The sequence below is a fragment of the Ornithorhynchus anatinus genome, chromosome 10 (assembly GCF_004115215.2).
Source record: "Ornithorhynchus anatinus isolate Pmale09 chromosome 10, mOrnAna1.pri.v4, whole genome shotgun sequence".
NCBI lineage: Eukaryota > Metazoa > Chordata > Mammalia > Monotremata > Ornithorhynchidae > Ornithorhynchus > Ornithorhynchus anatinus.
The window spans coordinates 57,998,838-58,023,551 of record NC_041737.1 but is presented as its reverse complement, the minus strand read 5'-3'; the positions used below and the strand labels follow the sequence as shown (position 1 = coordinate 58,023,551).

Genomic DNA, 24,714 nt, shown 5'->3' with positions numbered 1-24,714 from the left:
TGTGAGGAAAGATTGTCTCTTTTCATCGCCAAGAATAATAATAACGGTGGTATTTGTTAAGGGTTTACTATGTGCCAAGCACTGTTCTAAACGCTGGGGTAGATACAAGGTCATCAGCTTGTCTAACGTGGGGCTCCCAGTCTTAATCCCCATTTTACAAGATGAGGAAACTGAGGCACAAAGAGGTGCAGTGACTTGCCCAAAGCCACTCAACGGACAAGTGGCGGAGCTGGGATTAGAATCCACGATTTCTGAATCCTAAAACCGTGCCCTTTCCACTGAGCCGCCTGATGTATGGTACTTTCCTAAGCGCTTAGTGCAGTGCTCTGCCACAAATACGATCGAATGAATGAAACCGAGTTAGAGGGGCGTCTAAATCCAAGCCGCCGAGGGGGGAAGGGCCCCGGGGGAGCCAGTAGACGACCCCCACCGCCCCCAACCCCCTTCCCGCGCCCTGTCCCGGGCCCCGACCCCTCCCCAAGGCGGTCCCTCCCCCAGGAGGCCCCTCCCCCGGGTTCCCCCTCCCCCTCCAGCGGGGATCCCTTACCTCATCGCCGTTCCTCCCGCCCCCCTCCCCTTTTCCTGCTGTTTTACGTTGTACATCTGGACGGGGGGAAGCGCGGGGGGAGGGGAGGGGAGGGGGACTAGAGCTCTGCCCGGCCCAGCCCGGCCCGGTCCGGCCCGGTGCCACCAGTGCCACCCAGTCCGCTGCCCTGCGGTCCTAGGGACGGGGAGCCGGGCCACCGGGGGAGGAGCGGGACCCCCAGGAATACCCCCCCCGCAGTCTCCCCCAGCCCCCTCTCGTCCGGGCGGGGGGCGGGGGAGGAGGGGAGGGGTCCTGCTGAAGTTGGCAAACTCCGCCCAGCGCTGACTCAGTCGCCTCCCGGAGGCTTCGGGGAAAGAGTCCGGCTTCTCCGGCCCCGGGACCGTGCGGGACAGGACGAGCCTCGGTCTCCTGGGTCCCCCGTGCCCGGGTGCAAGCCATGCCCCTGCCCCCGCCGCCCCTGCTGCTGCTGCTGCTGCTGCTGCTGCCCCCGGCCGGGGGCTTCAATCTGGACGACGAGGTGCCCGCCGTGCTGGCCGGGCCTCCGGGTTCCTTCTTCGGCTTCTCCGTGGAGTTTTACCGGCCCGGAGCCGCGGGGTGAGCGGGACTGCGCGGCCGGAGGAGGGGAGGGGGCTGCAGGCTCGGGGGGAGGGGATCAGTCCGGTCTGGGAGGCCGAGGGGGGCTGGGGTTGGGGGATGCGGGGGGGAGGGGAGGCCCGGGTTGAGGGTCTTTGGAGGCTGAGGGTCCCGCAGGGGCTGGGGCTTGGGGAGGGGGCAGGGGTCCCCGTTTGGGGAGAGTTGGCGTCCGGGAGTCGGGAGGGGATCTGAGGGGGCCGGGGGTTCGTTGAAAAAAAGGTGGGGGGCGCCGGGACGCCGCGCCCCGCACACGGAGGACAGAATTGGGAACGGCGCCGACGAGAGGGGGAGGGGCCGGGGGGCGACGAGGCAATACGGGTGGGGCCTGGGGGGTTGAATAGGGCCTGGGGGCGGCTCAGGCCCCTTTCTCCCCCTCCCCGCCTAAACGGAGGGACGACTCGGGGGCCAGAGCCCCCTCCCACCCTCGACACCCGCCTCGGTGTGCTGGCCATAAAGTAGCCCCGGGGAGCTGGACGGTCGGGACGACCCTGCCTGGCGGGGGGTGGGAAGGGGCCGGGGGGCGGGGGGGGGGAGTTTCGGGAGGAAGAGAGGAGACAATTTCCTGTAGTGGGAACTACTGGGCAGGGGGCGGGGTGGGGAGGGGGCTGGGGCTCTTGGATTCTCAGCCTAGAGTTGGAGACACGTAGAAACTGGGGTTCGGCGGGCCTAGCGCCCTGGGGTCTGGCTCTTCCTGGGGAACGAACAGGCCCCTTCTTTTGGGGGGATCCCTCGGGGACCCCAAGAGCTCTGAGGCTGGAGCTTGTGCGAGAAGGAGCAGGACACGAGCAGAGGAAGGCTGGAGTCCCGGGGTCCCGTCCCGAGTTGGGGTGGAGAGGGGGAGGATGATGGTCAGACAGTCCTTATCCCCCCGACCCAACTCCGAGTTCTCACGGGACCAGTTTAATGGGGCCGGAGCCCCCAGGTGGGGGGTCCTGGGGGGCGAGGGCCGAGAGGGGTGGGGTTTAGGGGCCAGCTGTTGGGCTCTGGACTGACTGAGGTCCCGCCTCCCCCCGCCCCCCGCCCCCCTCCCCATCTCTCGCCCCATTGCATCACTCCGATCGCGCTGCCTGCCAAGGCCGGCGGCTTCCCCAAGCCAGGCCGCCCGCCGCGGGGGGAAGGGAGGGAAGGGAAGAGGCTCACTCCAGGGCAGGCCACCGGATCCCGCTCCCCTCCGCCAAGACCCAGGCATCCGGCCTTCCCGCCCCTCACCCCTCAACCCCCGACCAACCCCGGCCTCCCCCGGGTCGGTTCCTCGACGGTGATGATAGTACTCGTTAAGCGCTGTCAGGCACTGGGCTGTGCCCTGGGGTAGATAGAAAGATCATCAAGTTGGACGCAGTCCCCGACCCAACGGAGGGGTTTAAGACCTCAATTCCCGTTTGAGACGAGGGAACTGAGGCACCGAGAAGTTAAGTGACCTGCCCAAGGTCCCAAAGCAGACAAGTGGGCGGAGCTGAAATTAAAACCCAGATCCTTCTGACGCCCAAACCCGGGTTCTCAGAGAAGCAGCGTGGCTCGGTGGAAAGATCCCGGACTTGGGAGTCAGAGGTCATGAGTTCTAATCCCGGCTCTGCCATTTTCAGCTGTATGACTTCGGGCAAGTCACTTAACTTCTCTGTGCCTCAGTTACCTCATCTGTAAAATGGGGATTAAGACTGTGAGCCCCATGTGGGACAACCTGATTGTGCTTGGCAGATAGTAAGCGCTTAACAAAAAACATTACTAGGCCGCACCCCTTCCCCTTCCTGCCTCCACGCTCTAGCCGCAGGACTCCTGGGTCCGGTTTGAAGGGAGGGGGGTTCTCCGAGGGGAAGGGGGTTAGGGGAAATCAAACCACGGTGTGCAGAAGGCCACCCCGGGTCTCTGGAGCCCCCTGGGATTTTGGTACGGACCTCCTCACCCCAGACATCAGGGCCCGGACCCCCGGGTCCCGCCCCCGACCTTGCTCAGACCGTCTGGTCAAACAGTAACCGGATATCGATCGGCCAGTTAATGTCCAGCCACGCGGGGCAGAGGGCGTGCTCAGCTCCCTCAGGATGTGGCGGGAGCGAGGGAACCGGCATGGCAGGGCTCACACGTATGTGATACGCATGTTCCATGGACATGCTGCTTAGAACAGTGCTTGGCACATAGTAAGCGCTTAACAATTACCATTATTTATTGTTATTATGCTGTTTAGCCAGCGCCCCTGATCCGGCCTGCTCAGCTGGTATGTCTGTGAGCAAGTTGGGGGGGAGGCTGCTGCCCATCCTCTAGACTCTTGAAGGCAGGGAATGTGTCTGTTGTATTGTTATGGTCTACTCTCCCAAGCGCTTAATACAACGCACACAGTAAGCGTTCAGTAAATATGATTGGCTGACTGTCCAGAGGGGAGGCCGCTTGCCTCTAGCCTGGCCCCGGGGGGCACCCCGTGGGGAAAGGGCAGGGGGCGGAGTTCCTGGACTCCCCCATAAGGTGCCCCACACAATATACTCACCCGCCCCCCCGCCCCCAAACAGGAGGCCACGCAAACAGAGAAGCAGAGCCTGGAGCTTCAGGAAGCGTGAACAGTAAACACTTCCTGCCCAACCTCCACCCACCCCCCCACCCGCACCCCGCCCACCCTCCTCCCAGGATTGGGGGCTTGGCAGGACCTGGAGGGACCCAGGGGTCCAAGGAAGGGCGAGGCGGGGGCAGAGAGGGTCTGGATGGAGACACCGAGGCAAGAGACACAGAAGTGGTGGGGAGGGAGAGACACGGGAGCAGAGACGACCTGGGGGGGGGGGGACGGGATGGAAAAGTGTGGGGGGGTGATGGAGAGAGAGGGAGGGGGCTACGGGGAAGGGATGATGGGGAGAGTTGGGGCAGCAGATCCTAAATTGGGTGCTGACCCCCCCGGTTGAAGGTCTGGGTGATCTCACCCCCCCCCCCAGCCTCAGGTCGCCCCTTCCTTCATTCATTCAATGGTACTGATTGAGCGCCTACTGTGTGCATAGCACTGTACTAAGCGCTTGGAAAGTACAATACAGCAACAAAGAGATACAATCCCTGCCCACACCGGGCTTACAGTCGAGGGGGGAGACAGACATCAGAACAAGTACTCAGGCATCAATATATATCAGTGGAATTATAGATATATAGATATATACAAAAGTGCTTCTCTCTGTCAGAGAAGCAGCATGGCTCAGTGGACAGAGCACGGGCTGGGGAGCCAGAGATCATGGGTTCAAATCCCAGCTCTGCCGCTTGTCAGCTGTATGACTTTGGGCAAGTCACTTAACTTCTGTGCCTCAGTTCCCTCATCTGTAAAATGGGCATCGAGACTGTGAGTCCCACGTGGGTCAACCTGATCACCTTGTAGCCTCCCCAGTGCTTAGAACAAAAAAAAGTGCAGTGGGGCGGGGAGAGGCAGAAGAGCAAAGGGAGCGAGTCGAGGCGACGTGGAAGGGAGGGGAACCTGACCAAAGGGGGGCTTAGTCTGGGAAGGCCTCTTGGAGGAGGTGCGCCTTCAGAAGGGCTTTGACGGGGGGAAGAGTGTTTATTTGGTGGATTTGAAGAGGGAGGGCGGGGACTCACTGGCGGATTGGGAGGAGTGTGAGGGAGCTGGGGGGTTGGGGAGAGCTGGGGGCCGGACCCCTGGGTCCCGCGGGCTCTGCCGTCCTGAGCCAGGACTTCCTCCCAGTCCCCGTTGATCCCCTGGCCCGGACGGCTGTGGGGGTCGGGGGTCGCAGAGAGGCGTTAGTGACAGCGGCACGTGGGGTCTGGCTGGGCTCCAGGTATCTCCGGCATTTATCCCGCAGATAAAAATACCCCGCTTCGCGCCGGGGCCTGTCTGGGGGCGAGGCTGGGGACCTCAGGGGAGACCTCAGGGAAGACGCCACCCCCTCCGTTCCCCCTCCGCTCAGTTAATCAATCAATCAATGGTATTTACTGAACTTTCTGTGCAGCATGGCCTAATGGCTAGAGCATGAGCCTGCAAGTCGGTCATGGGTTCTAGTCCTGGCTCCCCGGGTCAGCTGTGTGACTTTGGGGAAGTCACTTCACTACTCTGTGCCTCAGTTACCTAATCTGTAAAAAAGGGATTAAGACTGAGCCCTATGTGGGACAAGGACTGCCCACATAGCTCAGTGGAAAGAACCCGGGTTTGGGAGTCAGAGGTCATGGGTTCAAGTCCCAGCTCTGGCACTTGTCAGCTCTGTGACTGTGGGAAAGTCAGTTAACTTCTCTGTGACTCAGTTACCTCATCTGTAAAATGGAGATGAAGACTGTGAGCCTCACTTGGGACAACCTGATTACCCTGTATCTACCCCAGTGTGTAGAACAGTGCGCTGCACATAGTAAGCGTTTAACAAATGCCATAATTATTATTATTACTAAGACCCCAGGGGAGACGCCACCACCTCCCTAGTTTCCTCCTCCCCCTGATGCCTCAATCAATCAATGGTGTTTATTGAGCACTTACTATGTGCAGAGCCCTGTACTAAGCACTCGGGAGAGTACAAGCGGACACATTCCCTACCCATAATGAGCTGACAGTCTAGAGGGATGAGTTCATAGAGGGAAAATAATGGTGTTTGTTAATGCTCTTTGCCCTTCTGCATCACCTTGTCTCACTCCCTTTGCTCTTCCCCTCCTCCCCACCCCACACCACATATATATCTGTCTGTCATATATCTATATATATATAATCTGTCATTTTATTTATTTATATTGATGCCTGTTTACTTGTGTTGATGTCTTAATGCCTGTTTACTTGTACTGATGTCTGTCTCCCCTGCTCTAGACTGTGAGCTTATTGTGGGCAGGGATTGTCTCTCATTATTGCTGTAGTGTACTTTCCCAAGCACTTAGGACAGTGCTCTGCCCTCAGTAAGATCTCAATAAATATGACTGACAGAATGAATGAATGAAAGAATGCCCCGGCACTGTACTAAGCCTCCTTCCTCGCCCCCTTCCGACAGGGTGAGCATCCTGGTGGGGGCCCCCAAGGCCAACACCAGCCAGCCGGGCGTCCTGCAGGGAGGGGCCGTCTACCTCTGCCCCTGGGGGCATCCGCCCCCCGCCGCCTGCCACCCCATTGAGTTTGACAGCAAAGGTAATAATAATAATGGTATTTGTTAAGCGCTTACTATGTGCCAAGCACTGTCCTAAGCGCTGAGCACGCGAGGGGGCGCTAGGGTGGAGGAGCTCGGGACTGGGGCGGGGCTGGGGACGTCTGGGCTGCGTGTCCTGGGGCAAAGTGGGGAATCCCTCTCCTCCTCCTCCTCCTCCTCCTCTTTCCACTCCTCCTTCTCTCGGGGACTCCCGCGGACAACGCATTCCCAGGCCGGGGCGGGGCGAGGGGGCGGTGGATGATTCAGACCCACGTGGAACCGATTCTTCTTGAATCACCCACCGCCTAGGCCACCGGGTCGGAGATGGAGAAAGGAGATCCGGGAGAAGAAGGAATGGGGGAATGTGCAGGAGACAGGAAGAGACCGAGACGCAGAGGGCCCGGGCAGACGCAGGATCTGAGTCAGACATTCAGACAGACAGTCCCCAAACTATTACATCCTCCACTTCCCTCAGGACCCCGGCATCCCGGCCCCCTGCGCTGGGGGGAAGGGATGGACGCTGGAAATTCTAGGGGGGTTGGGGGGGGGTCTAAGTCTTGGAGATCCCCTACATCAGTCTGCCCAAGTAATTCAACTGCCAGCAGGCCCGGGACCAAAAAGGCCGTGGGGATCTCCGGACTGAAGGGGGGCCGAAGGACAACCGACCCTGGGAGGGGGAAGCAGCATGGTCTGCTGGAAAGAGCACAGCCCTGGGAGTCAGAGGGTGTGGGTTCTAACCCCAGCTCTGCCATAGGTCTGCTGTGTGAACTTGGACAAGTCATTTAACTCCTCTGAGCCTCAGTTTCCTCATCTGTAAAATGGGGATTAAGACTGTGAGCCCCATGTGGGTCAGGGACTGTGTCCAACCTGATTTACCTCGCATACCCCAGCACTTAGAACAGTGCTTGGCACATCGAAAGCGCTTAACAAATACCACAGTTATCATTATTATGATCATGTGTCTGTCCACCCCTCCCCCAGCCCTCTCTCACCCCTCCAGGGCCCCCAGCCAGCACCAAGCATCCCACCTCCTTCCCCACATTTCCCCTTCCTTTACCCCCTCTCCTCACCCCAGCTCTTTTTTTAATGGTATTTGTTAAACGTTTACTATGTGCCGAGCACTGTTCCAAGTACTGGGGTGGGTATAAGGTAATCGAGCTGGACACAGTCCCTGTCCCTCGTGGGGCTCACAGTCTTAATCCCCATTTTACAGATGAGGGAATTGAGGCATAGAGATGTTAAGTGACTTTCCCGAGGTCAAAAAGCGGCAGAGCGGGATTAGAACTCAGGTCCTCTGTCTTCCAGGCCCGTGCTTGCTTTATCCCCTGGGCCACTCTGCTTCTCTCCTTCAATCAATGAATCAGTGGGCTCCCCCCCCCCCCAGCCTCCCCCATCCATTCCCCCTCCTCACTCCATCTCCCCATCCCGGCAGGCTCTCGACCCCTGGATTCCCAGGCCCCCAGTCCAGAGGGCGGAAAAGAGCCGGTTGAGTACAAGTCTCTGCAGTGGTTCGGGGCGACCGTGCGGGCTCATGGGGCTTCCATCCTGGTGAGCAGCTCGCCCCGGGGAGAAGGGGAGATGGGAGGGCGAGCCGGGGGTGGGGGGAAGGGGGGCGCGGGCTCCGTGGGCACGGCGAGGAAGAGGTGCGTGTGGGCTGTTACCGATTTGTACATTCCAAGCGTTTAGTACAGTGCTCTGCACATAGTAAGCACTCAATAAATACTATTGAATGAATGAACATGTGGCACCCCCCGCAGGCCTGCGCACCACTGTACAGCTGGCGCACAGAGAAGGAGCCCCTGAGCGACCCCGTGGGCACGTGCTACCTCTCCCTCAGCAACTTCACCCGCTTCGTGGAGTATTCACCCTGCCGCTCGGGTATGGGGCTGGGGCTGAGGGTCTCTCCTGAAACGATGCCCCTCAAGTCCATCCTCCCTTGGCCCCTCCATTCCACCCCCCTCCCTCCCACCTTCCTCTCCCTTCTCTTGCCCTCCCCCTGGGGCCCCTGCCCTCCTACACCCACTCCCTCTCCGCTTCTCCCCACAGATTTCCACTCTGCCGAGGGGCAGGGCTACTGCCAGGGCGGTTTCAGTGCCGAGTTCACCAAGGTGAGAGGGCAGTGCCCCGGGGGAGGGTGGCTAGGCCTGGGTGGGCAGGGGGTGGGCGGGAGAGGGAGGGTCCTAACTGATACAGTCCCACCGTCTCCACAGACTGGCCGGGTGCTGCTGGGGGGACCCGGAAGCTACTTCTGGCAAGGTAACCACCCCCCCAACCCATTGCCACCTGGACTTGATCTCCTGCCCTCTTTTCCAGCCACCACCCAACTCAGCCTCTTTCCCTCCTCCACCCACAAGCATCCTACTCCCAAATTCCCCGGACCCTTACTGCCCCCCTCTCATCTTCTCCCCTGGCACCTCCCCACCCCAGGCCAGATCCTGTCGGCGACATTGGAACAGATTGAGGAATCTTACTATCCAGACTACCTCATCACCGAGGTGCGAGGGCAGCTGCAGACCAGACAGGCCAGCTCCTCCTATGACGACAGCTACCTGGGTGAGTCCGCCCCACCCCACAGCCCCCTGGTCCCCTTTCCTGATCGATCAATAATCAATCAATCCTATTGACTGAGTGCTTGCTGTTTGCAGAGCACTACAGAACAACACAGTTGGTAGACACCTCTCCGGCCCACAAGGAGCTTAAAATCTACAGGGGAAGACAGACATTAAAATAAATTATGGGCCTGGGTGGAAGTGCTGTGGGACCTAGGACGGGGTGACTATCAAGTGCTTAAAGGGGACAGACCCAAGCGCAAAGGTGATGCAGAAGGGAGTAGGAGTAAGGGAAATGAGGGGCTCAGCTGGGGAAGGCCTCTTGGAGCAGATGTGACCTTAAAAAGACCCTGAAGGTGGGGAGAGTGGTGGTCGGTTGGATGAAAATGGGGAGGGAGTTCAGGGCATGGGGAGGATGGAGGCGAAATGTTGGTGGCTAAATCAACGAGACTGAGATACATTGAGCAGGTTGGGGTTAGAGGAGTGAAGTGTGAGGCTAGGTTGCATAGAAATCAGTGAGATAAAGTAGGGCGGGGCGTGTTGATTGAAAATTTTAAAGATGATGGTGTTTGATGTGGAGGTACATGGGCAACTAATGAAGGTTCTTGAGGTGTGGGGAGACAGAGAATGAATGCCAACTGAGCCCTCATTTCCTCTACTCCCTCTCCCATCTGTGGTCCCCTTGTACTTGGATCTATACAGCACTTGATATTCACCCCACCCTCAGCCCCACACAGCACTTATGTACATAAGTGTGATGGGACTGAGGGTGGGGTGAATATTAAATGCCCAGGGGTCACAGATCCAAATGCCTAGATGACACAAGAGGGAGAGGAAGCTGAGGAAAAGAGGGGTCAGTTGTTTACGTTGTTGTCCATGCACCTCCACATCAAACAGAAACGCCTTACCTTAATAATGCTTTGAAGGTGAGGAGAGTGGTGGTCTGGCATCTATGGATGGGGTGGGAGCTCTAGGCAAGGGGGAGGATGTGGGAAAGGGCTTGATGGTGAGATAGATGAGATTGGGGCACAGTGAGCAAGGTAGAGGAGGTGCTAGAGGAGTGAAATGTGTGGGCTGGGCTGTAGTAAGAGTTCAGTGAAGAGGGGTAGGAGGGGGTGAGCTGATTGAGTGCTTTAAAGTCAAGGATAAGGCGTTTCTGTTTGATGCAGAGATGAATGGGCAACTACTGGAGGTGCTTGAAGAGTGGGAAGACATGATGACATGGATCAAACTTTTTTTGGAAAAATTCATTCAATCGTATTAATTGAGTGCTTACTGTGTGCTTACTAAGCACTTGGAAAGTACTGTTCAGCAACAAATAGAGACAATCCCTACCCAACAACGGGCTCACAGTCTAAAATGGGGGAGACAGACAACAAAACAAAACAAGTAGACAGGCATCAATAGCATCAAAATAGATAAATCGAATTATAGATATATATATATACAACTTTAATAAAATAAATAGAATAATAAATATGTACAAATATACACAAGTGCTGTGGGGCAAGGAAGGGGGTAGAGCAGAGGGAAGGAGTAGGGGCAATGGGTAGGGGAGGAGGAGCAGAGGAAAAGGAGGGCTCAATCTAGGAAGGCCTCCTGGAGGAGGTGAGCTCTCAGGGCTTTGAAGGGAGGAAGAGAGCTAGTTTGGCGGATATGAGGAGGGAGGGCATTCCAGGTCAGCGGTAGGACGTGGGCTGGGGTAGATGGCGGGACAGGCAAGAATGAGGCCCAGTGAGGAGGTTAGTGGCAGAGGAGCAGAATGTGTGGCCTGGGCTGGAGAAGGAGAGAAGGGAGGTGAGGTAGGAGGGGGCAAGGTAATGGAGTGCTTTGAAGCCAAGAGTGAGGAGTTTTTGCTTCATGCGAAAGTTGATAGGCAACCACTGGAGGGTTTTGAGGAAGGGTGGTGACATGCCCGGAGCGTTTCTGTAGAAAGATAATCCGGGTAGCAGAGTGAAGTATAGACTGAAACAGGGAGAGACAGGAGGTTGGGAGATCAGAAAGGATGCTGATGCAATAATCGAGTCGGGATATGATGAGAGAAATGATCCAGGCAGAAGAGTGAAGTATGAACCGGAGTGGGGAGAGACAGGAGGCAGGGCGGTCAGCGAGGAGGCTGATGCAGTAATCAAGGTTGGAGAGGATAAATGCTTGGATCATTGTGGCAGCAGTTTGGTTGTAGAGGAAAGGGCAGATTTTGGAGATGTTGTGAGGTAGAACCAACAGCATTTGGTGGCAGATTGAATTGAATTCAATTCCTACCCCCCCTCCTACTTAGACTATGAGCCCCACGTGGGACAGGGACTGTGTTGAACATGATTATCTTGTATCTACCCCAATGCTTAGGTCAGTGCTTGGCACATAGAAAGTGCTTAACAAATGCCAAAATTTTTAATTAGAAGTTATTAATGAATGAGAGAGAAGTCAAGGACGGGAGGATAGTGGTGTTGTCTACAGTGTTGCGGAAGGCAAGGGGAGGGCAGGATTTGTGCATGTTAAGTTTGAGGTGTCAACAGGACATCCGAGTAGAAAAATCCTGAAGGCAGAGGAAATGCAATACAGCAGAGAAGGGGAGAGGTCAGAGCTGGAGAAGTAGATTTGAGAATCATCCATACACAGATGGTAGTTGAATGAGTTTTCCAGGGGGGAGGGTGTAGATGGAGAATAGAAGGAAAATCAGAATTGAGCCTTGAGGGACTCCCAAAATTAGAGGGTGGGAGACAGAGGAGGAACCTGCAAAAGAAACTAAGAAGGAGTAGCCAGAGAAATAGGAGAACCAGGAGAGGACAGAGTCAGTGAAGCCAAGGTAGGATAATGTTTCCAGGAGAAGGGGTTGGTTCATAGCATCAAAGGCAGCAGACGAGGGGCCAAAGAGGATTGGGATGGAGTAGAACCCGTTGGATTTGGCAAGGGGGTCATTGGTGACTTTGTGAGGGCAATTTCCATGTAATGAAGGGGACGGAAGCCAGACTGGAGGAAGTCCAGGAGAGAATCGGAGGAGAGGAAGTAGAGGGACTGAGTGTAGACAACTCGCTCAAAGACTTTGGAAAGGAATGGCAGGAGGGAGATGCTAATAATTGAGGGAGTCGTGGGATCAAGGGATGGTATTTTTAGGTTAGGGTTAGGGGAAAAGCCTCCGTTGGCAAGTGAACTGTTGAAGACACCGGTCAGGGAGGGAAGAAGGAGGGGGGCAAGTGTTTTGTTAGGCAGAGGCAGAGGGGGTGGATTTTGAAAAGAGATGTGGGATCTCCTCTTGAGATACTGCTGGGGGAAGAGGGGGCAGGGGGGACTGGAGAAGAGTAGAGGAGATTTAAGGGAGATAATAATGCTATTTTTTTAAGGGCTTAACTCTATGCCAGGCACTGTACTAAGTGCTAAGATCACACATGATGGTTTCAATTTTAATCAGTAAAGTACACGGCCTGACAAGAGATGAGGGGACTGAGGGACAGGGGATTTGAGAAGAGAGTTAAAAGCCAGAAACAGCTCATGTGAAAGATGGGCATAGGAGTCAATAAGGATAGAGAAAGATTGTCACTAGGCAGAGGAGAGGGTAGCTTTAAAGCAGGTAAGGATGAATCAGCATGGCATAGTGAATAGAGCACGGGCCTGGGAGTCAGAAGGTCATGGGTTCTATTACCAGCTCTGCTACTTGTCTGCTGTGTAACCTTGGGTAAATCACTTCACTTCTCTGGGTCTTGGTTACCTCATCTGTAAAATGGGGATTAAGACTGTGAGCCCCACATGGGACAACCTGACTACCTTGTATCTACCCCAGTGTTTAGAACAGTGCCTGGCATATAGTAAGCACTTAACCAGTACCATAGTTATTATTATTATTATGAACGTGAGATGGTCGACTCCCAGAACCTAGTCTCCCCCAAGCTACCCCATCAGTGCCATATTGGCTCTGCTCAGCACCAAGGAAGTGGGTCATGGTGGGGCGGGAGGTGGCATGAGAGGGTTCTGGTGACAAGGTCTTGGTCTCCCCACAGGGTATGCTGTGGCCGTGGGTGAGTTCAGTGGAGACAACACTGAAGGTGAGTGGGGTGGGACCAGGCCTGGGTTGGAAATGGGGTCCACAGTGGGGAGGGGACACCACTCTCAACCCCCCACCACTTCCCCCACCCCTCTTCTCTTTCAGACTTTGTTGCTGGTGTCCCCAAGGGGAATCTCACCTATGGCTATGTAAGTACCACCCCACCATCCCATCCTATGTTTTCCCATCTCCCCTTCTCCCCTCTGACCCCCTGGGACTCCCATATGCCCCCTCCACATTTCTGACTATGAGTTGGGACACCAGGGTTGAGTCCCCACACTGACCATTAGGGATCTTCCCCTTGGTTCCTGCAGGTCACCATCCTCAATGGCTCTGATGTCCGGTCTCTGTACAACTTCTCAGGGGAGCAGGTGAGCCCCATTGGAGTAGGGGAATAGGACTTCCATCAGGGGACCACTGAGGCCGAGCCAGGGAGGGGGAGCGGGACTTCCAGTGGGAGAGCACCCAGCTAGGGTGGGGGACAGGGACTTCCAGTGGGGGGATCACTGAGCCCCAGCCAGGGGAGGAGTGAGAATTCCAGCAGTGGGGAAGGACGGGGACAGAGAGCTGTCCCCCACCTGCTCTTCTGACCCCGTTTGTCCTTCTGGCCTGCAGATGGCATCCTACTTTGGCTACGCAGTGGCTGCCACTGACATCAATGGAGATGGGTGAGTGAGAGGTAGAGAATGCTTGGGTGGGACAGAGGCCTGCGGTCTCCCGGCCCGTGGGGACCACGTTGGATGAGGTGGGTGGGATTGGGCAAGGCTGGGGGGGGGCAAGATTGACTGGGCACCTCCTCCAGGCTGGATGACATGCTGGCGGGGGCCCCGCTGCTGATGGAGCGGACGGCGGACGGGCGGCTGCAGGAAGTGGGCAGGGTCTACGTGTACCTACAGGGCCCGGAGGGCATGCGGCCCAGGCCCAGCCAAACGCTCACCGGGCGCCAGGAGTTCGGGCGCTTTGGCAGCTCCCTCGCCCCTCTGGGGGACCTGGACCAGGACGGCTATAACGGTGAGAGCGGCCACAGACCCAGGCCCGATGGAGAGGGGTGGCAGGGATGGGGAGGGGGTGAGGATGGAGAAATCTAGGCTGGTTGGGGGGAATCATTCAACTGGGAAGCAGCATGGCGTAGCGGATAGACCCCAGGCCTGGGATTCATAAGGTCATGTGTTCTAATCCTGACTCCCTCATTAGTCTGCTGGGTATCCTTGGGTAAGTCACCATTTCTCTGTGCCTCAGTAACCTAATCTGTAAAATGATGAGGTAAGTGAGGCACAGAGAAATGAAGTGACTTACCTGTAAGGGGCCTGTAAAATGGGGATTGAGACCGTGAGTGCCATGTGAGACAGGGACTGTGTCCAATCCTACTTGCTTGTGTCCACCCCACTGTTTAGTACACTGACTGGTACATAGTAAGCACTTAACCAATACCACAATTATTATAATTATTGATATATTATATTGATATATAATATTATATTGTTAAAATATCAATTGGTGGTATTCACTAAGTACCTACTCTGGGCAGGGCAATGCATGAAGAATTTGGTTGACTACAATAGTAAGTAGACACGATCCCTACCCTCAATTAATCAGTCATATTTATTGATTTTTTAAACGTTTTTTGTTAAGCGCTTACTATGTGCAAGGCACTGTACTAAGTTTTGGGGTAGATACAAGTTAATATGGTTGGACACAGTCCCTGTCTCACTTAGGGCTCACAGTCTTAACCCCCAATGTATAGATGAGGTAACTGAGGCACAGAGAAGTAAAGTGACTTGCCCAAGGTCTCACAGCAGATAAATGACAGAGCCGGGATTAGAACCCAGGTCCTCCTGACTCAAGGCCTGTGCTCTATCCACTAGGCCATGCTGCTTCTCTCGATTCTGCCTTCCAGAAAATTACAGTCTAAGGTGTGCAGAGCATAGATCTAAGAGCTTGGTGGAGTATGATAGTCAATTATATTTACTGAACGCTTACTGTGTGCAGAACAGTACTAAATGCTTGGGAGAGTACAATATAGCAGTAAACAGACACACTCCCTGCCCACAACGAGCTTGCATTCCAGAGAATGAGCGCACAGTCTAGAGCTAGTAGATGCGATCCTTACCTTCAAGATATTTACAGTTGCAGACCTCTGTACTGAGCGCCTGGGAAAGTACAACAGAGTTGGTCAGCATGATCCCTAATGTCAAGGAGTTTACAGACTAGGGGAAGACAGACATTGAAATGAACTGCCTACAGGAGGAAGCAATAGAGCATGAATATATGTGCTCCGTGGATGTGTTTGGGGAATTGGAAGGGCTAGAGCAGCAAGGGTGGGGTTCGAAGGTGGGAGATGAGTTGGGAAAGGCCTGAGGAGGGAGTAGTGGGGCTGAGACTCCCCTGCCGGTGGAACTCCCCCAACCTCCGCTCTGGGACTTGTGTCTTGCAGACGTGGCTGTGGGTGCACCATTTGGAGGCGAGACGCAACAGGGGGCCGTGTTTGTCTACCTGGGAGGGCCGCAGGGGCTGAGTCTGGAGCCCTCCCAGGTGCTGCTGCCCCTCTGGGGCCCCAGCCAGACCCCGGGTTTCTTCGGCTTTGCCCTGCGTGGAGCCCGTGATCTGGACAGCAACGGCTACCCAGGTGGGTCACTCGTGGTGGGGGGCGGTCCCTTCCCCCTGTCTTGTCCTCCCCTTGGGATTGTCTCCCCCTCTCCTGTTTTGTCCTCCCTTGGGGGTGGGGGTGGAGATCTCTTCCTTTTTTTATGGTATTTGTTAAGTGCTTACTATGTGCCAGGCACTGTACTAAATGCTGGAGTAGATAACACGCTAATCAGAATGGACACAGTCCATGTCCCACAAAAGGCTCACAGTCTTAATCCCCGTTTTGCAGATGAGGTAAGTGAGCACAGAGAAGTTAAATGACCTGCCCAAGGTCACAGAGTAAGCAAACGGAGAATCCGGGATTAGAACTCAGGTCCTTCTGACTCCGAGGCCCACGTTCTATCCACTAGGGCTTGCTGCTTCTCCTTCCTTCTTTCCCCCATCCTTTCAATCAGTCAATTGAACAGTCAGTGTCATTTATTGAGCGTTTACTGTATACAAAGCACCATGTACATTACAACAGAGCTGACAGATATGTTCTCTGCCCTGGGGGTCCCTCCCCACTGTTGGTCCACTTGGAGAAGCAGCATGGTGTAGTGGATAGAGCACGGGCCTGGGAGTCAGAAGGTCATGGTTTCTAATACTGACTCTGCCACTTGTCTGCTGTGTGACCTTGCGCAAGTCACTTCACTTCTCTGGGCCTCAGTTACCTCATTTGTAATGTGGGCATTGAGAATGTGAGTCCCATGTGGGACATGGACCGTATCCAACTCAATTTGCTTGTATTCACCCCAGCGCATACAACAGTGCCTGGCACATAGTAAACAGTTTACAAATACCATAATTATTATTATTATTATCTGTCCTCTCCCAGGGGCCCCTTCTCCTGGTCCATATCACAATCCTCTTCTCCCCACCATTTTCTCTACCTACATTCTCTCCCTTCAATCAAACAGTGGTATTTATTGAGCGCTTTACTTGTGTGGAGAAGCATTTTATTAAGTGCCTGGGAGAGTACAAAACAGTAGAGTAAGAAGAAAAAAAAATCACTGTCCTCAAGGAGCTAGACATTTAGCACCGGGAAACAGACTCTAGAAGCAATGACAAGTAGGGGAAGCGGTGGACAATAAAGTGCTCTCATGGAGGGGCGTTAGTATTGAAGTGGTCAGAGAGTACTGACCCAAGTGCATCAGACGGTGTTGAAGGGAGGGGGACCAGGGTAGGCAGATGAGAGGTTACTCAGGGAAAGCCTCTTGGAGATGTGATTTTAGTAGAGTTTAGAAGATGAAGTAAACGCCGGTCTGCCAGATATGAAGAGGGAGAGAGAGCCAGGCAGGGGGCAGGGCAGGAGCAAGGGGTCAAAGGTGAGATGAGATCGAGGTTCAGGGAGTAGGTTGGTGCTGGGGGAGCAAACCGTGCGAGCTGGGGGGTAGTGGAAGAGGAGCGGGGAGAGGTAGCAGGGAAAAAGCCAACTGAGGATTTTGAGGCCTGATGGTGAAAGTGAAAGCATGACTCTCCTTCCCCTTCCCCTCTCCAGCCCTGAGAGTCAGGGATAATAACAATAATAATAATAATAATATTGGTATTTGTTAATTGCTTACTTTGTGCCAGGCACTGTACTTAGCGCTGGGAGAGACTGAGGGGGCTGGGTGAGGGAGGCAAAGGGGAGAGAGAGAGTGCCAGGCGAGCTTTTGACGGTGGGGTTTTTATTTCCAGATCTGATCGTCGGGGCCTTCGGGGTGGACAAAGCCATGGTGTACAGGTAGGGGAGGACAGGCCGCTGGCCAGGAGTGGGGGCTGAGGGCCTGATGGGGCAGCGGGGGGAGGAGGGCAGGGTGGACGCACCTGAGTGACACCCCCATCCCTCAGGGGCCGTCCCATCGTCGCGGTCAGTGCCTCACTGACCATCTTCCCTACCATGTTCAACCCGGAGGAGAGAAGTTGCAGTCTGGAGGGGCAGCCTGTTGCCTGGTAGGGGGTCAGGGAAAGGGAACTGGGCTGGGGGTAGGGGGCAGGGAGACTCCGGGAACCTGGGGTGGGAGCTGAACTCTGGGGGATCTGACTCCAATCTCCCTCACTGACTCCCCCCAGTATCAACCTCAGCTTCTGCCTCAATGCTTCTGGCAAACACGTCCCAGACTCCATTGGTAAAGTGGGGCCGGCCGGGTGGCAGGGAGGTGGTGGGCCGGGTGGGCCGGGGAAGGGGTCAGGGAGAAGGACCCATCCCCTTGCCAATCCCCCCACTGTCTGGCAGGCTTTGCAGTGGAGCTGCAGCTGGACTGGCAGAAGCAGAAGGGGGCAACAAGAAGGGCATTGTTTCTGGCCTCGCGGCAGGCGACTCTGACCCAGCCCCTGGTCCTGAACAATGGAGGCCGTGAGGAGTGTCGGGAGATGAAGGTCTTCCTGCGGGTGGGTCTCCTGCATAGTGGAGGCTGGTGGGGGCGGGGGGAGGCTGATGGCAGAGGCTGGGAAGGGGGGCTGGTGATTGGGGTGGATGCTAGGGGACGAGGCTGGTGGTGAAGGCTGGCAGGAGGGTGGAGGCTGGTGGCAGAGGTGGTGGGGCACAGGAAGATGGCAGAGGCTGGCAATAGAGACTGGTGATGGAGGCTGGGGCTGAGCTGGAAGCTGGTTATGGAGGCTGGGGCAGAGGTGGGGGTTGGTGATAGAAGGTGTGGGTGGAGGCTTGCAGGAGGTGGGTGGAGGCTGGTGGCAGAGGCTGATGATAGAGGCTGCCGATAGGGACTGGTGATGGAGGCTGGGGAGGAGGCTAGCAGAGGAGGCTGGTGGCAGAGGTAGGAGAGGTGAAGGCTGATGGAAGAGGCTGGGAATAAATAGAGCCTAGGAGCGGAGACTAATAGTGGGGGCTGGTGAAGAAAACTAGGGGCAGAGATAGGGGGTGGAGGCCGGTGGAGGAGTCTGGTGGCAGAAATAGGCCAGTAGAGGTTGGTCGCAGAAGTGGGGGAAAGACATTAACAGGGGCCTGGGCTCCATGGGGACAGAGAAAGGAGGCTGTACCAGGATGCCACGACCCCTGACCTCTGATCATGATCTCATCCCTTTAGAACGAGTCTGAGTTCCGGGACAAGTTGTCCCCAATCCATATCGCCCTCAACTTCTCCCTGGACCCCCAGGCCCTGGCTGACCAGCACGGCCTCCGGCCTGTCCTTCACTATCAGAGCCGCAGCCGCATCGAGGAGAAGGTGGGAGCGGGCCCCGGAGAGGAGCATGGGCAGGGCCGGTGAGGGGCTGGGTCCACTGAGAAACAGCGTGGTGTAGTGGTTGGGAGTCTGAAGGACCTGGTTCTAATCCCAGCTCTGCCACACATCTGTTGTGTGACCTTGGGCAAGTCATTTCACTTCTCTGGGCCTCAGTCCACTCATGTGTAAAAATGGGGATTAAGACTGTGAGCCTCACGTGGGACAGGGACTGTGTCCAACCCGATTAGCTTCTATCTACCCCAGTGCTTAGAACAGTGCTTGGCACATAGTAAGCGCTTAACAAATACTACGGTTATTATTATTATTATTCTCTGTGGGCAGGGAATTCTGTTTATTGTTAATTATACTCTAATTAACAATGATTTATTGTTAATTGTACTCTCCCAAGCACTTAGAACAGTGCTTTGCACACAGTAAGCGCTCAATAAATACGATTGAATGAATGAATTATTATTACTGAGGGTCAGAGCAGTGCCTGGAATCAGACTCTCTCCTCCCTGCATTCTCTCCTCTCCCATGTCCCCTCCCCACCACTTCGCCCACTCCTTCCTCAGGCTCACATCCTGCTAGACTGCGGTGAGGACAACGTGTGTGTCCCGGACCTGCAGCTGGAGGTGTTTGGGTGAGTTGGGTAGCAGCAGGGAGGTGTTGCTGACCGAGCGATGGACCCTGGGCGTGAGGGGAGGCGGGGTCCCGGGGACCTCGGTCATCCCTGTTCTCGAGCCCCATCCGGTCCCGGTCCTGACCCCCGTACCACTCTGATCGCAGAGAGACGACGGCCGTGTTCCTGGGCGACAAGAACGCTCTGAACCTGACCTTCCATGCGCAGAACCTGGGCGAGGGCGGGGCCTACGAGGCCGAGCTCCACGTCACAGCCCCACCTGAGGCCGAGTATTCCGGCCTTGTGCGCCGCCCTGGAGTGAGTGGGGGCTGGCGGACACTCTGAGGGTCTGCCGGGGATGGGGGCTGGGTGGCGAGCGGGCAAAGAGGGTCTATGGGGCTGGCACCACCACCCTTTTGACCCCCCCCGGCCCCCGTAACCATCTGTTCTCCCATTTATCTATCCATCTGGCCACCCACCTGTTCATCCATTTGACCATCGGTCCATCCCCCTGAATTTCCACTTGTCCATCCACTTGTCCCCCGTCCACCCCCAAAATCCACTTGTCCGTCCTCCCAAACCCCTACCTGTCCATCTCTCCAAACCCCCACCTGTCCATCCTTCTGTCCATCATTCCAAGCCCCTACCTGTCCTTCCCCCTCAAACTTCCACCTGTCCATCCATCTATCCATCTGTCCAACCCACCAGAACTTCTCCATCCTGAGCTGTGAATACTCCTCCGTGAACCAAAGCCGCCTGCTCATCTGCGATCTGGGCAACCCCATGAAGGCCGGGGCCAGTGTAAGTCTGGGGGTGGGGCCAGAGAGGGGAGGGACCAGCGTGAGCCCAAGCGAGCTAGAGAGTCGGATCAGGGAGGAGTCAAGCCCAATGTCTATCAAAAGATGGGGCTAGGGCAGCAGTGGGGGCAGGAGGAGGAGCTATGCATTGGGGATGGGGCTAATCTGACCCTTGCTTCCCTCTTTCCCCCTCAGATGTGGGGAGGTCTCCGCTTCACTGTCCCCCATCTCCGTGACACAAAGAAAACCGTGCAATTTGACTTCCAGATCCATAGGTACTGGGGAGTGGGAGGGTTAGCTGGGGTGAGTGGGGCTGGGAAAGAGGGAGAAGGTGAGGGAGGAAAGCGAGGGGGTGGTCCGGCCAACTGTGGAGGATTGGGTGGGGTGAGAAGAATGGAGCCTGTCTTCTCAACCCATCGCCCCATTCTCCTCTCTCCCATCTGTCCACCCACCGTCTGTCTCTCCTCTCCCCATTTTTTCTCTCCCCATCTTTCCTCTCCTCATCTCTACTCTCCCTTTCTCTCCTCTCCCCCTCTCTCCTTTCCTGACTCTCCTCTCCACACCTCTCCTCCCCCAACTCTCCTCTTCCCTTCCCATCTGTCCCCCCACAGTAAGAACCTGAATAACTCTCAGAGTGAAGTCGTCCCTTACCGGCTGCAGGTGGAGGCTCGGGCCCAGGTCTCCCTCAACGGGTCAGTCCCGGGGCCGGTGGGTGGGGAGGGAAGGGACTGGATCGGTCAGTCTCTGCTGGGGGTGTGGATATGACCACCGCCCAGGCCAGTCTCCTCCTGACCGCCCCTCTATCTGCCCATCCCATTAGGGTGTCCAAGCCAGAGGCAGTGCTGTTTCCAGTCAGCGGCTGGCAGGCCAGGGACAGGCCCCAGGAGGAGGAAGATGCAGGGCCTGGGGCCCACCACGTCTACGAGGTGAGAAGGGAACAGGGGAGGCAGTCTGAGGGGAGTTGAGGGGTGTTTCCTGGGCATCTGAGCCATGCCCTCTCACTCTTGCCCACTCCCAGCTCATCAACATGGGTCCCAGCTCCATCAGCCGCAGTGTCCTGGAGCTCAGCTGCCCCCAGGCCCTGGATGGTCAGCTCCTCATGTACATCACCCGCTTCTCCGGGCTCAGCAACTGCACCGCCAACTACCCGCTCAACCGGCAGAACTTGCAGGTAAGAGCCTGGGGGTGGGGCTTCAGCTGAGGGGAGAGGGGTGGGGCCTCAAAGAGGGGAAGGCAAAGGAGCGGCTTGGCCTAGCGGATGGAGCACAGGATTGGGAGTCAGAAGGACCTGGGTTCTGATTCCGGCTCCGCCACTTGTCTGTTGTGTGATTTGGGGCAAGTCGCTACACTTCTCTCATCTGTACAATTACAGTTATCTCGTTTGTAAAATGGGGATTAAGACTGTGAGCCCCGTGTGGGACAGGGACGGTGTCCAACCTGATTAACTTGTGTCTAATCCAGTGCTTAGAAAAGTGCTTGACACATAATAAGCATTTAACAAATACCCTCATTATTATTTATTATTAGCCAGGCCTGGGGGCGGGGCCTCAGATTGGGGCCTCCTCCTCACTCTGCTCTTCTATGTCCTTTACGAGGTCAGTCTTCCCCTACTTCTGCTCTGGGCTGGTAACTCTGTGTCTTTATTTGCAAGGCTGGTTTACAACTCTTTCCTGCTGGGAAGAGAAGAATGGGCAGGAAGGATTAGGGCAGATAAGTGGCAGATCCAGGATTAGAACCCATGGCCTTCTGACTCCCAAACCTGTGTTCTATCCACTATGCTATGCTTACCCATCCTGACATCTGTCCCTCGGTCTTCATGTCTCCCTCAGCTGGATCCCACTCGAACCCCGGGCCCCCAGCACCAGCTTCAGAAGCGGGACGCCCCTGGCCGGGGGTCCACAGCCCCCAGCCCCTTCATCCTGGTGAGTTGGAGTCTCAAAGGGGGCTGGGCAGGGGCTGGGAGGCTGAACCACAGTGGGGAACTAGGGATCTGGATGCCCGGGACCCAGTTCCATCACCTCCCTGCCTTTTTTCCACCCCACACTGGCATCCGGCTCCTTGCAGAGGTGCCCAGAGGCCGAATGTTTCCAGCTACGCTGTGAGCTGGGTACCCTACACCGGCAGGAGAGCCGCAGCCTCCAGCTTCACTTCCGTGTCTGGGCCTCGACCTTCCTGCAGGTGAGAGACCCTGTCACTTCAGTGTGGCTCAGTGGAAAGAGGACGGGTTTGGGAGTCCGAGGTCATGAGTTCGAATCCCCGCTCTGCCACTTGTCAGCTCTGTGACCGTGGGCAAGTCACTTCACTTCTCTGTGCCTCAGTTACCTCATCTGTAAAATGGGGATTAAGACTGTGAGCCTCACGTGGGACAACCTGATTACCTTGTAAATCTCCCCCAGCGCTTAGAACAGTGCTTTGCACATAGTAAGGGCTTAACAAATACCAACATAATTACTATTATTACCAGGCTCCAAGACCGGTCCCTTTCCCCCTACCCCTGCCGCGAATGGACGAGCCCATCCCGTGTCTCTCTCTCTCTCTCCCCCCCCCGCCACTCCTAATGGACGATTCCGCTCCAGCCTCCCGCTCTTTGAACTCCGCTGCGGGACCAGCGCGCCACCTGGTGGCCTTATCGGGGATGACCGCCCCTCCTTCCCTTCCCCTCTTCCATTCATTCAATCGTACTTATTGAGCGCTTACTGGGTGCAGAGCACTGTACTAAGCGCTTGGCAAAGCACCATACAGCAATATAGACGTTCCCTTCCCACAACGAACTCACAGTCTAGACGGGGGGAGACAGACGTCAGTACCATGGGGAGACTGGAGGGTCACCCACGGAGGAATGATTCCTGGGGCTGAGGGGCGTTGACCTGTGACCTCTGACCTCTGACTCCCCAGCGGGAACACCAACCCCACAGCCTGCAGTGTGAGGCCGTGTACGAGGCCCTGGCCATGCCTTATCGCATTCAACCCCTCCAGCTGCCCTGGCGGAAACTCCAGGTGAGTGTGAGATAGAGAGTGAGACAGCGTGTGAATGAGTGTGAACCACAGTGAGAGGGTGAGAGCATGTGAGCGGCTGTAGGAGCGAGTATGTGTGCATGAATGAGAGTGACTGTGTGAGCTCATATGAGACTGTATAAGAATAGGGAATGTATCGTTTTGTTTTACTCTCCCGAGTGTTTAGTACAGTGCTGTGCACACAGTAAGGGCTCAATAAATATGATTGAATGAAAGAATAAATGAATGAAGAGTATGTATAAGAGCATATGAATGTGCATATGGGCAATTGCTTGACTGGAGTGTGGGGGTGGTGGGGGGTGGACAGGATGCGAGGCGAGTGAGGGGTGTGTGCGCCTAATTCTAAAAGTTAGGTGGGGATGGTGAGTGGAGGGGAGGAAGGGAGGGGTCCAAGCAGCGTCGGTGCCCTCTGACCCCCCCCCCCTCAGGTGGCCACGACCGTGCAGTGGACCAAGGCAGAGGGGAGCCACGGTGTCCCCCTCTGGATCATCATTCTGGCTATCCTCATCGGCCTGCTCCTTCTCGCCCTGCTCATCTATGTCCTTTACAAGGTCAGCCTCCCCCCTGGGCTAGTAACTCTGTGTTCTTACTTGCAAGGCTGCTTTACAGCCTTTTCCTGCTGGGAAGAGGAGAGTGGGTGGGAAGGACTAGGGAAGGAGGGGTATCTGGGTCCAGGGCCCAGTGGGACTGGGGTGGGAGGGAACAGAGGGGACATACACAAGGACCAAAAGACTGGCATAAAAAGTGCCTGTCCCAATCCACCCCCAGAGTGGGAAGGTGTTAGGGAGATGCAGGTCTCCCCCGGCTCACCCCGCTCTGCCCTCTCCCCCTCCACAGCTTGGATTCTTCAAACGCTCCCTCCCCTATGGAACGGCCATGGAAAAAGCACAGCTGAAGCCCCCAGCCACCTCAGATGCTTGAGTGCCTGTCCACCCTGGCCCCCCGGCCCACCCTGGCCCGCCCTAGGCCCCCCAGCCTCCCAAGCAAGGCTGGGGCTGGGGAGGGGCTTCCTGGGGGGCTTTCAGTCTCTGAAGGTGCTGAGCGCCGGGGAGGGGGGAGCAGCCCCCCCCCCAACCCGGTTCAGGGACATACTTGAAGGGGGAGTTGGAGAGAGGGGCTGGGTGGGGGGAAAAAACCCCCAATGCACTGAGAACCCTGGTTTACACCCCCGCCCCCAGACCGAGAGACTTTTTCACCCAGAACATGGACACTGGCTCTAGCCACCCCTCCGGGTGGGACCTCGAGGGGCCAGAGAGACCCCCCTCCCACCCATGGACAGATCCCTCCACAGGCGTGCCCATGGCCACCCCCTCCTTCTGGGGCCTCCCAGTTCCAGAGGCAGGCTTCCCCTTCGCTGACTCGAAGACCCAGACCGGACTCGGAACGGGAACCCGGAACCAAGGCCGAGGAGCAAGGCTGGGAGGAGACCTGGACTCTCGATCAGGGCGGATCCAGACCGAGGCCGGCACTGTGGCGGGGGAGTCTTCCCCATCCCTCCTGGGTCCGACCCGTCCCGGATCCATCCCCCCGCTCTCCCCGGCCCGGCCGCACTGACGCTGACCCTGACCCCCCAGTCCCCCCCCCCCCCGGAAGACTCCGGGAACTTATTTAAACTCTGTTGCAAGTGCAATAAACCTGCCCTCACCCCCCAACACCA

The 24,714-nt window shown here is 56.4% G+C and overlaps 1 protein-coding gene across 1 annotated transcript; it reads left to right on the top strand.

Annotated features, from left to right (window-relative positions):
- The first annotated feature begins 868 nt into the window (after positions 1–868).
- On the top strand, positions 869–24,714 carry ITGA5 (integrin subunit alpha 5). The gene is made up of 30 exons (XM_029074085.2): positions 869–1,141; positions 6,121–6,254; positions 7,685–7,800; positions 8,010–8,130; positions 8,299–8,360; positions 8,463–8,508; positions 8,680–8,805; positions 12,797–12,841; positions 12,946–12,989; positions 13,155–13,211; positions 13,456–13,508; positions 13,643–13,851; positions 15,275–15,466; positions 17,143–17,188; positions 17,296–17,397; positions 17,518–17,573; positions 17,681–17,835; positions 18,489–18,626; positions 19,199–19,266; positions 19,413–19,563; positions 19,954–20,046; positions 20,238–20,317; positions 20,654–20,734; positions 20,863–20,968; positions 21,061–21,213; positions 21,872–21,964; positions 22,107–22,220; positions 22,938–23,039; positions 23,486–23,608; positions 23,895–24,714. Exons 1-30 carry the CDS (start codon positions 984–986, stop codon positions 23,976–23,978), a joined length of 3,108 nt encoding a protein of 1,035 aa, XP_028929918.1. The 5' UTR covers positions 869–983; the 3' UTR covers positions 23,979–24,714.